Genomic DNA, 12698 nt, shown 5'->3' with positions numbered 1-12698 from the left:
AAAGAGACGTGCTGATGGCTTAGTTCAGGAAAGCGACCCCTGGGGTGGCACCTGGGGTGCTGTCTGTGGGCTGAGCGTCACCATACAGACAGATCCTAGCTCCAATTAATGGTCAGCAGGATAGACGTTATGGCTATGGGAAGCTTGGAATGCAAGATCAGGTGATTATGTGACCCTGGCAAATGGACACCAATTTCATTGGGCTGTCTAAAAGGAAATAACAAGCAATAACTCTAATATTATTCAGATCCTCATTAGCACTATGAACAAGACAGATGAAGCAAACCTTGATGAAAATTCTAACGTAGCTGGACCAGGAACCACCTGACAAATAACAGAGCATTTCTGGTAGAAAGAAAACCTGTCCTTTTTAAGAAATAACACAGCAGTAAAGCAACTGGATAATGTCCATGTAGGTTTCCTCTGGGTTTCCTCCTAAAACATGCCAGTATATGGACTGTCTATGACTAGTGTAAACGTGTGTGAGTATGGTGCCCTGGGATGGACTGGAGCCGGGATTGGCTCTGGATCCCTAACCATGAAAAAGCAGTTACTGAAGCTGTAGGAAGATTTCAGTCTTGAGAAAGTTTGAAGGAAGCTGGAGAATATCTTACCCTAACCACTGGCAAAAACAATCTACCAGCCCAAGCTAGATATTTCAGCCAGAAATTCTTCTCCGCAGGATAGAAGAAATACAGTGGTACTCCTTGAGGTCCAATTATGTACCATGGTTAGACAGGAACACTACATCCTCAAGATCCTCTAATAAAAGGTAAAAAAAATAAGTATATATAGCTTTTTGAGGGTACAAACTCATCGACAAGCAGCATTGTGTTTTCTTGGGATGAAGGTATCTAGTTACATTTAGTGCATAAAAGATAGTGAAGGTCAACTAACAACATATTTTGGCACAATCATTAATGTGCATAAATACATAAAATTTAATATGTACAAATTAATTTGATCTTTTATTTCTTGTGGAAGGTGATTGGGATTGATGTTATAATTACAGTAATGGATGTAAAAGAAGAGCAGTTGGTCATCAACTGAGCCAAAATCTTTACGTCGGATATCGAACACTGCATTAAAGTTGTTTATCATATGGAAGTGAAGCAAGGAATGTGTATTCATATTGCACAGGAATGTTACTGATACTGCTGTAAGTTATACATTACATTACATTAGTAAAGCTGGAAAATCCTCATTTACCACATTCTGAGGTGTTATGGTTGTACCTCATACGTATTTACAATAGAAGTTATCTGTATATGTGTAATACAATGTGAAATAGATTATCAGCGTGACATTAATATGAAAACAGGCCACTATACACAGATCAGGCATAACATTATGAGCAGTGAGAGGTGAAGTGAATAAGACTGATGAGCTCCTCATCATGGCACCTGTTAATGGGTGGGATATATTAGGCAGCAAGTGAACATTTTGTCCTCAAAGTTGATGTGTTAGAAGCAGGAAAAATAGGCAAGCGTAAGGACTTGAGTGAGTTTGACGAAGGGCCAAATTGTGATGGCTAGACCACTGGATCAGAGCATCTCCAAAACTGTAGCTCTTGTGGGGTGTTCCCGGTCTGCAGTGGTCAGTATCTATCAAAAGTGGTCCAAGGAAGGAACAGTACTGAACCTGCGACAGGGTCATGGGTGGCCAAGGCACTATTAATCAGGTGGTCATAATGTTATGCCTGATCAGTGTATATAGGTAGAAACATCATTCTGAGAAAATAAAACAAATAAAATTAACAATGATGCAAATGCTGAATTTACAAATGGTACACTCCGTATATAAAATGCTATTAAACTATTAAAATGCATCAATATATCAATGAGCTTTAAGAAGAATTGAGCTGAAATCATAGCCTCTGCAAATGGCTTGAGCATTTTGTCTCTCTAAATCCCATCTGAATCATGTATTCTGCTCAAACTATGCTTATCTTTTGTTCAAGTAGATATATACAATCTAGGTCATATTTTCATTCATCTTGCATAGATTCTTCCGTAGGTTTTAAGGAATAGGAAATTTCACTGTTTATCTCGGTTAGCAGCAATTGTTTACAGATGAATTAGTGCCAAATTGGCTTAATTGGCTGCACAACATAACATGACCAGATTTTTTATTTATACTGGGAATTGTTATTTTTATTTTATTATGCATTTTACTGTTTTAACTAGAATTTGCTTTATTGTCATATAAATTAACTTGTACACACAAATTTCTTTCACAACAATCCGTGTACCTGCTTTCTACAGCACTTGCTAAACAGCCCACTATTACTAGACTTAAAATATAATCATTAAAACACATTTCAAATCTTATTATTTTTTTCATTTAAGTCTGAATCATTCTTTTCCCATGATACACTATATTGGCCAAAACTGTGATGTCTGCCTTTACATGCACATGAATGTAATATGGAGTTGGCCCACCCTTTGCAGCTATAAGAGCTTCGACTCTTGTTTTAAGGCTTTCCACAAGGTTTAGGAGTATGTTTATGGTAATGTTTGACCATACCTCTTGAAGCACATTTGTGAGGTCAGGCACTGATGTTGGACGAGAAGGTCTGGCTCACAGTCTCCGCTCTAATTCATCCCAAAGGTGTTCTACTGAGGTCAGGACTCTGTGCAGGCCAGTCAAGTTCCTCCACACCAAACTCACTCATCCATGTCTTTATGGACCTTGCTTTGGTCACTGGTGTGCAGTCATGTTGGAACAGGAAGGGGTCATCCCCAAACTGTTCCCACAAAGTTGGGAGCATGGAATTGTCCAAAATGTCTTGGTATGAAGCATTAAGAGTTCCTTTCACTGGAAGTAGGAGCCCAGCCCCTGAATTCAATGATTTGGAGGGGTGTCCCAAAACTTTTGGCAATATAGTGTATGTCCATTGTAGGTTATGAAAAACATACATTTTAGTCAACATTCACTCAATCTTGTTACCTGAACAAACTCATCCCTGTGAAGTACCCGGAATATTCCGCAAGGCAGTTTTCAACAGGAAATTTCTTAAAGATAATGGGAAGAAGACAAAGTCGCTAATTTCTACTTTTTTCTTCCCAACAAATTATGTATAATATTGTGTAAATTGAAACGAAATATAAAATCTAATCGTTATAATGTCCTTTACGTTCTAATGCCATTAGCATAGATGCTAGTTAACCAGATTTAGTGTACAGTATTTGCTAATTGTATGATTAAAATACACTCAAACTGTTGCTTATTTAAGAGCAGAATGCAGATTTTGTACAAAAAGCTTGTAAAAATAAATTAATAAAAAATACTTTTTAAAAATAAACACTTATAAGTGTCCATACATTTTGATTAGATCAGTGTTTTCATACATTCAGTGTATAAAAACAGTTTTATTAAGTTATGCAATCTTGAAATTATCCTTTACATGTTTTTTTAATTATTCAATATATATTTATTCTGAATAACAACAAATTGAGTGAATAATTTATCAAAACCAACGCAACACTGTAAATACGAGCAATAAACACTTTTTTAGCCGTGTTTATCGAAATGCGTTTTTTCATGTCCCGTGACGACTTCCGTACTCTGTGTTAGTCCTGCAATCCGATTGGCTGAACTCCATCAGCGCTACATTTCATCAAGACGTGCAGTGAACGTTGCAACTAGCGTAGCAACAAATGTGAGTATTAACAAACGTTACCGTGTCGCTAGGTATTATTATGTTTCATTATTAACACAATTATATTTACATTTATACTTCAGAAGAATTTGCACATCTTAGCATTATAGAATATTAGTATTGTCACCGGGTAAGGTTGGTTAAGCGTTTCTTTTTCTCCTACCTGTATTCCGACAAAACGCCGCTTCCGGTATTAAGACGATCTCGCGTGTGATTGGTGGAATTCTGGTTGAGTCTTAAAAAACTATGCCGTCACGTGACAATGTTGGTTTTTGTCTAATTACGGGTGGGAACAAAAGGCTGTTAGCGTGCTACAGAGAACAAAACAGCTAATAGTTATAATGATCAAAGAGTTAGTATGTTACAATTATAATTAGCGTGTAATAAAGGAACAGATAATTCTAATGCAAAACCAGATTTATATGTAGATTTTTCCCCCTTTCTCCACACCATGTACAGTGTAATGTATGTAAATCCCATTGCTGAGTATCTGCATTGTGTAAATCAACAGAAGTCACTGTGTACTGGAATCCTGACTGTGGTGTTATTTTTCTGTCTCATCAAAGTGAAAATGAGTGTACGCAAGCAAACCCCAAGTGATTTCCTGAAGCAGATCATCGGGCGGCCGGTGGTGGTGAAGCTCAACTCTGGAGTGGATTACAGAGGTGAAGAAAGTGTGATGATGTGTGGATGATCTAAGAAGATCTTTATAGCCATTACGTCTGATGCAATGGAATGAAATGTCGTTTCTCCAGAACCGTGGTGCAACACCCTAATCCTGATAAAACAAAATTCTGAAGAATAACCCGGATCGATTTAATAAACGAGGCATGGAGTAAACAGTGACTATAGAGGAGGATGATGTACTAAATAGATATATAAAAGTTTCTGCATAGCATTGTCTATACATTTATTTTACAGTGTTATTATTTAGTGTCTGTACTTTTAGGGGTCCCCTAAAAACCCCTGGTACCACATTCCTTGTGTGTGTAAAAACATACTTGGCCGTTAAATCTGGTTCTGATATAAGAGCCATAAGGATCTGAGTGCAGTCCAGATGACCTCTTGATGCTCCATGTGGTGGTGGAGCACAGAGTTTAAGAGCATTATACGTTTGAAGAAAGATGAAAAGTGTAGAACAGTGTCAGGAGGGTCAGATTTGGATGAAATAGCCTGACAAAAAACAGGAAGGAATGAATTAAAGGTAAACCCGAGAGGCAGCTGCGGGTGCAGTCGTAGATGCTTTAAATCCCTAATGAATAAAAGAATGAGAAACACTTGAGTGCTATTATAGGAAAATAATGGCCAACACTGGAGGTACGACACTGGATTTCTTTTGTAATTACTGTATAGAGTGTATAAGGGTTATACACTCACCTGGGTGTTTGTAAAGCCACATTCAGTTTGTGTTGGTTGTGCTCCTCACTTTAATGAAGGTTGTGTTAGTTAAGTGTGTTTTTTCCTTCTTGTTTTGCTCCTCAGGTGTTCTGGCGTGTCTGGACGGCTACATGAACATCGCAGTGGAGCAGACGGAGGAGTACGTCAACGGCCAGCTGAAGAATAAATATGGAGATGCGTTTCTCAGAGGAAATAATGGTATGTGGCAGATATCACCTCCATGAATGAACGTCATTGACTTATGTCTAATATTCAAATCGAATGACCAATCAGGAATAGCTGGGGGAAAATATACACCGATCAGATATAACATTCTGAGCACTGAGAGGTGAAGTGAATAAGACTGATGATCTCCTCATCATGGCACCTGTTAGTGGGTGGGATATATTAGGCAGCAAGTCAACATTTTGTCCTCAAAGTTGATGTGTTAGAAGCAGGAAAAATGGACAAGTGTAAGGATTTGAGCGAGTTTGATGAAGGGACAAACTGTGATGGCTAGACCACTGGATCAGAGCATCTCCAAAACTGCAGCTCTTGTGGGGTGTTCCCGGTCTGCAGTGGTCAGTATCTATCAAAAGTGGTCCAAGGAAGGAACAGTGGTGAACCGGTGACAGGGTCATGGGCGGTCAAGGCTCATTGATGTACGTGGGGAGTGAAGGCTGGCCCGTGTGATCCGATCCAACAGACGAGCTACTGTTGCTCAAATTGCTGAAGAAGTTAACGCTGGTTCTGATAGAAAGGTGTCAGAATACACAGTGCAGGATGGGTCTGGGCTGTTTTGGCAGCAAATAGGGGACCAACACAATATTAGGCAGGTGGTCATAATGTTATGCCTGATCGATGTATAGGATAGACACACACACACACAGATATCACTAACGGACGATGACCGCGTTAGCATTTAGCAGTAGCAACTTGCTCCTCTTGATATGTGCAACTGAAATTAAAAATATATAAATGAATCTTTTTGTTGAGTTTGGTTTTTAAACTACTTTGATCTTGCACCAAATTCCTGCGTATAAACCCCGCCCCCAGGACCTTTTAAAATGACTGACACAAAGTTGATTGGTTTTCCAAACACGTTGCATCCATGACGTTATAAACTTTTGTCAAGTCCACAGCTGAACCTGTTGTTTTTTTTTTAGTTCTATATCTCCTCCTGGTAATCTGTGTAAGAAAGGAATAAAAAGATAAAATTAAATATTGCAGCTTTAATTAATAAAAAATGGCCAAGTTGGCTATTGATTAGTTTCCTATAATATTAAGATATTAATAATTTTTTTCCTTATAATTTCTCTCTCTCCTAATATTTTTGTTTTCTTATTTAAAATATGTTTTCTATTTTCCAGTGTTATACATCAGCACCCAGAAGAGGAAGATGTAAAAGTGTCGCTGTCTGAAATCCGCTAGTTATTTCATCTGTATCTTATTTTTATTGTTTTTTTTTCCCTTTAGCACTAAGACATGTTTTTGTTCGACTTTTGTAAATGAAAGTTCGTATTGCTATTACACACACGTGATGCAATAAAGTCCTATTTTCTTCTCCACTGACCTGCTTGTTCTTTTTGTGTATTGTACAGTGCATTATTTCAGCTTTAGTCCTCTCGGACCCTCTGATCTGTTTATTAGCTCGAGGATGCGGTTTCGGAAAAGAGTTGTTCCGAACGCAGCCGTCTGCCATATACTGTAAAATAAAATCGGAGCTTCACGTTGATTGAAGAGGTGTTTCATGTTATGATGCTTTTAATAATATTGTATTGTGATTAGTGACTTTATTGCTCCACTGCATGTACTTTAGGTTAAGTGTGCATCATTTGTTTTTATATTAATGTGCCTTTTAATGTTGTGTGTGTGGTGTAGTATTTTCCCACAGAGGTTTGATCCATTTTCCTTTCGCTTACATTATGGGCAGATCCTTTCCAGAACATTCCCTTGTATTCTGTTTAGGGCTTTTCATGCTGCATTTAACCCAGAATTATTATCGTTCTAACCCCGGGTAGAGGAACATTTCACACTCGTGGTTTAGAAGTGGGTTTATCACGGCTTTTTCCCTCCTCACTGTGGTGCCAAATATGTATAGTGTGGACCATGCTTAGCAGTAGACACCTGATCAGAACCTGAACAAAACTTCCCCCTCATATCATGAGCTTTGAACATCATAGAAACCTCATGTGGTGTAGAAAAAGAAACCGAGGCAGGAATTGACTCGAAGAGGAGGCGGTTTAATTTATTTTACAGTTATCCTCTGAAAAGTCAGTTCAGAATATAAATAACAGAGATAAATGAGTGAAAGCTGAAATCATTGAACGTCTGGACAACTACATAACTCTATTTCCTGTCCAGTGTTACCCAAATGAGGTTGAGGTTCCTTTTTGAGCCTGGTTCCTCTCAAGGTTTCTTCCTCATATCATTCACCTCTGCCACCATTGACTCAAGCTTTTTCTTTAGGATAAATGTTCATTTATGTGTAATATTCCATGTCTTTATACTTCTGTAAAGCAGCTTTGAGACAGTGTCCATTGTTAAAAGATCTATCTATCCATCCATCCATCCATCCATCCATCCATTCATTTAATTGAATTAAATACACCAAAAACCCTGACTTTATTTCTCACTGTGAGCTGTAATTCTTCAATCGTGGTTGTTATCGGGAACAAATACAGAAATAATTTGATTAATCCAGGGTTTAGGGATACACAGTGTGAATGAGATCATGAATACACTCAGGATTAATTGTTAATCCCAGGTAAAGTATGACTAGTGTGAAACATCAAACTAGATATCCCAGGATTCTGTTTACCTGGAGTTTACAATCACACATGGAAATATTTCCCAGGTGTTTTCTTTTACAGGATCAATACAATCTGTTCCTTTCTATTCCTTCCCTTTATGCTCTTTACATTTAATTTCTTTATGCTTTGTACCTTTCCTTTCATTCTTTTCTGTTCTATTTCTACATCTTCTTCTGTTCCTCTCGATTGTATCTTTCCTTTCTGTTCCTTTACTATTTCCTTTATGTTTTCATTCCTTTCATTCCCAATCTTTCCATTATTTTCTCTTCCTTTGAGTTCTGTTTCTGTATGTTTGATTCAGTTCAGTTTCTTTCCTTTAGTATTCGTTCTTTTCTGCTCTATTGCTTCACGTCCTCTCCTGTTTTTCTATGTTTGGTTTCCTTACATTTAAATTCCTTTCAAAATAATTCCATTCCTTTTTTATGTTCAGTTCTGTTAAATTCTCTATCTTTACTTTTCATTCTCTTCCATTCCTTTACATTCTCCTTCTTTTCTATTATTTTCTGTTCATTTTAATTCCATTTCATTTACCGTTTCTTCTTTTTTAAAAATCCTTCTCTTCCCTTCCCTTCCTTTATACTCTCCACCCTCCCTTTACACTCTCCACCCATCCTTTACACTCTCCACCCTTCCTTCACTTTCTCCACACTTCCTTTATGCTCTCCATCCATCCTTTACACTCTCCACCCTTCCTTCACTTTCTCCACACTTCCTTTATACTCTCCATCCGTCCTTTACACTCTCCACCCTCCCTTTACACTCTCCACCCTTCCTTCACTTTCTCCACACTTCCTTTATACTCTCCATCCGTCCTTTACACTCTCCACCCATCCTTTACACTCTCCACCCTTCCTTCACTTTCTCCACACTTCCTTTATACTCTCCATCCGTCCTTTACACTCTCCATCCGTCCTTTACACTCTCCATCCGTCCTTTACACTCTCCACCCATCCTTTACACTCTCCACCCTTCCTTCACTTTCTCCACACTTCCTTTACACTCACCATCCGTCCTTTACACTCTCCACCCGTCCTTTACACTCTCCACCCTTCCTTCACTTTCTCCACACTTCCTTTATACTCTCCATCCGTCCTTTACACTCTCCACCCGTCCTTTACACTCTCCACCCTTCCTTCACTTTCTCCACACTTCCTTTACACTCACCATCCGTCCTTTACACTCTCCACCCGTCCTTTACACTCTCCACCCTTCCTTCACTTTCTCCACACTTCCTTTATACTCTCCATCCGTCCTTTACACTCTCCACCCGTCCTTTACACTCTCCACCCTTCCTTCACTTTCTCCACACTTCCTTTACACTCACCATCCGTCCTTTACACTCTCCACCCGTCCTTTACACTCTCCACCTTCCCTTTACACTCTCCACCCTCCCTTTACACTCTCCACCCATCCTTTACACTCTCCACACTTCCTTTACACTCTCCACCCTTCCTTTACACTCTCCACCCTCCCTTTACACTCTCCACCCATCCTTTACACTCTCCACCCTTCCTTCACTTTCTCCACCCTCCCTTTACACTCTCCACCCATCCTTTACACTCTCCACCCTTCCTTCACTTTCTCCACCCATCCTTTACACTCTCCACCCTTCCTTCACTTTCTCCACCCTTCCTTTACACTCTCCACCATTCCTTCACTTTCTCCACACTTCCTTTATACTCTCCATCCGTCCTTTACACTCTCCATCCGTCCTTTACACTCTCCACCCATCCTTTACTTTCTCCACCCGTCCTTTACACTATCCACCCTTCCTTCACTTTCTCCACACTTCCTTTACACTCTCCACCCTTCCTTTACACTCTCCACCCTTCCTTTACACTCTCCACCCGTCCTTTACTTTCTCCACCCGTCCTTTACACTATCCACCCTTCCTTCACTTTCTCCACACTTCCTTTACACTCTCCACCCTTCCTTTACACTCTCCACCCTTCCTTTACACTCTCCACCCGTCCTTTACACTATCCACCCTTCCTTCACTTTCTCCACCCTTCCTTTACACTCTCCACCCTTCCTTTACACTCTCCATTCACCATTTACCTTCCATTTACTTCCTTTCCATTCCCGACCTTTCCATTTTCCTCTTTTACGTTTCCAATTTCATCCAATTCATTTCCTATTCCTTTCCCTTTCCCCCCGTTTCCTTTTCCTTTCTCCTCTTCTTAAAACTGCGCAACCTGATTGTGATTGAAAAAGAAAAGGATAGTCTATGTTTTCCTCGCAGTGACCTAAGCTCCGAAAGAGGAGCTTTTTAAAGGTGACCTGATTAGCCGGCGTTCCACCTGGACCTCATTAGGGAAAAGTCCAGCCGACGACCTTTCATGTGATTGGCAAGTCGCAGTGTCTCAAGTCTCGGTGCACGAGCCGAATCACTGCTCACAGGGTTTAAAACTAATCAAACACTCTATGTGAAGGAGCGCAACCTCCGGGCGTGGAAATGTTTTTGTTCCCTCAGTATTAATATTAACACGCGATATGATCTTGTTGCCATTTGAGACGAGGGCATGTAGGTCAGAGTGAGTTTATCTGATGACCCACATTTTTAATAGACCGGTGCATGAGGAATATCCAAACACCCTGATTAATTACTGCGGCTCATATCAAAGCGCTGTTGGATTCTTGATTCTGATTGGTCAGAAGGGGGTTGATACGTTTCCTAGCACAGGAGCTCTGGCAGTATATGAATGTGTTTGTTCTTGTGTGTTCGTGTTACTATGGTAACAACATACACAGGGACTTTTATGGTTGAATGCTCCATAGGAAAAAAAAATTCAATTTGGTATCATTAAGGGTTCGGTTTATTTAATGTGTTTTATTTTAGCTTTAGTGTCAGCGCTTTGGATCGATCAGACGTAAAGTTGTAAATTTTCTGGACACTTATCGCTGCTTTAACGTAAGTGATAACAGGAACTAATTCATGTCACAAGCTTTCCAAAACAGTAAAGTAACTAGAGGTGGATAAAAACGACAAAGCGTCATTCAAGCAAATGAGCAAGACTTCCAGAACGTTTGAGTTTTGTCCGAGTAATGTTTTGACATCTTGCGCCTGGCAATTTAGCAAACAAGCCCGAGCTCTGTGTCAGTTCATTAGGCTAAGATAAGGAAACCCAATAAACATATGACTCATTAGGCTCTTAATGAGCTGTTTTTTAAAACGTTTGGAGTTTTCTCAGCATGGAGAGGCTTCAGCAGGACCCGTGTTTTCTTCCGGCTGCTGCATGTGCACGCTCTCTGCCCCTGAAAGGGAGACAAAAGGCTGCCAAGGTCAGGCCTGAGCGCAGGATGAAGGACGCTGTATTGATTCAGCTCTGTCTGTAACAGGAGAGAGAAAGAGAGAGGGGGAGTAAGAGAGACACAGAGAGAAAGAGAGAGAGAGAGAGAGAGAGAGAGAGAGAGCAGGATCATTACTGCAACTGTGGCGCAAATGTTGATCCTACTGTAATCAAAGACCTCAAGCTCCCCCTGCGACCTTCCCGCAAACAACCTCGTCGCTTTGCTTGAAGCCTAATTAGCACTATTTGCAGTAATGGCCTTACGGCTAAATGGACACTGTCTTATTAGGGCGACTCTAATGACCCTGCAGCGTCCGTCTCAGATGCAATCTGTTGTCCTGCTTCGTTCGTTCTGTGCTTCTTTTTCATTTACATGCAGCATTAATTAGCCTGCATGCCTAAGGTGAGCAGATAATACACAGTCTCTTCGTGTTGCTGAGACGATTTGATTTTTCTTTTCCTTTTTTTTTTTTCTTCAGGTGTTTGTACAGTAAAGCTCTTTTGCATTAACACAGCACACAGCACACAGCAGGAGAGTCGGTGCTGGAGATGCACAGTGCATAGACAACTTGTGGGAAGTTTAAGGTCTGCAGCTCCACCAGCAGGTCAGCTCATGGTACTGCAGGGTCTTTTGTGGCCAGAGGTCGACCCGATCGGCTCCACTGCAGTGCAATGCGGCGTATATTTAACCTCATCTCATTGCCTGGAATCTGGAGGAGTATTGATCCGGATGTGATGGATATGATTGACAGGTGAAGGTCAATATGAAGGTAGTGATGACGTGAAGAGCAGGAGAAATTTTCTACATGCAGAAACCTTCTTCTTCTTAGTAGCAAAATTCTTCTTTCTATTATTATAACTATTACATTTTTCATGCATAAAAAATAAATTTTTATTTAATTAAAAAAAAAAAAAATCTGAAAAAGCTCTCTGAAAATTCAGACAATTTAAGTAATTTTCCAATAAATTTTATTATATATTTTGAAAAAAAAAAATTCTGAAATGATATTTTAGAATTACTTAGTTTTAGACATGTTTCAAATAACAGATTAGCATCAATATAGGGTCATTACTCATCTGTAGCTCTTGTTTTCATTGAAATGCCAAATAAAGTAAAAGTTAATAGATCAATAAAATGTAACGTATATTTTATTTCCAGAAACATGTCTATTACTTCAGCTGGGGCCGCACTGTAAGGCTGGGTGATGAAAAAATATAAATATCGTAATATCGTGTTCAGTGATGTCACAATACATAATACGATTTCAGATAGATCGTGATTTATACTTATAAACATTTTATAATTTTTTTAAAATAACATTTACAAACTCTGGATGCAGATTTACTCTTTTTTGGCTTTTTTTTCTGTAAATATCGTACAATTTTCTATTTTTTCCCTTTTTTCCCCTCTTTTTTTTTGCACATTTTGACACAGAATTTTCCATTTTTTTTTATTTTATTTTTGTCCCCATTAAATCAGAGTTTATTTTTGAAACCCAACACTACTATTCAGTTGCTAGTCTGTTAGAAAGCCTATAACTCCTTTACAATATGATA

At 39.3% G+C, this 12698-nt stretch overlaps 1 protein-coding gene across 1 annotated transcript; it reads left to right on the top strand.

Annotated features, from left to right (window-relative positions):
• Positions 1-3540: 3540 nt before the first annotated feature.
• lsm6 (LSM6 homolog, U6 small nuclear RNA and mRNA degradation associated) lies at positions 3541-6606 on the top strand. Its single transcript, XM_058379950.1, has 4 exons — positions 3541-3661; positions 4228-4326; positions 5144-5257; positions 6409-6606. The coding sequence occupies exons 2-4, from the start codon at positions 4233-4235 to the stop codon at positions 6441-6443; spliced, it is 243 nt and encodes an 80-aa protein (XP_058235933.1). The 5' UTR covers positions 3541-3661; positions 4228-4232; the 3' UTR covers positions 6444-6606.
• Positions 6607-12698: the final 6092 nt, after the last annotated feature.

This window comes from Hemibagrus wyckioides, linkage group LG03, assembly GCF_019097595.1.
Source record: "Hemibagrus wyckioides isolate EC202008001 linkage group LG03, SWU_Hwy_1.0, whole genome shotgun sequence".
Taxonomy (NCBI): Eukaryota; Metazoa; Chordata; class Actinopteri; order Siluriformes; family Bagridae; genus Hemibagrus; species Hemibagrus wyckioides.
The sequence above is the reverse complement of the archived record's forward strand: the minus strand, read 5'-3'. Positions and strand labels throughout refer to the sequence as shown.

What these genes read in the sequence shown, in the direction of transcription:
- lsm6 (XM_058379950.1), top strand. Translation starts at nt 4,233, where the DNA reads ATGAGTGTACGCAAGCAAACCCCAAGTGATTTCCTGAAGCAGATCATC. An exon ending in CTCTGGAGTGGATTACAGAG is followed by an intron (nt 4,327 to 5,143) that starts GTGAAGAAAGTG and finishes TTTGCTCCTCAG; the next exon opens with GTGTTCTGGCGTGTCTGGAC. An exon ending in GTTTCTCAGAGGAAATAATG is followed by an intron (nt 5,258 to 6,408) that starts GTATGTGGCAGA and finishes TCTATTTTCCAG; the next exon opens with TGTTATACATCAGCACCCAG.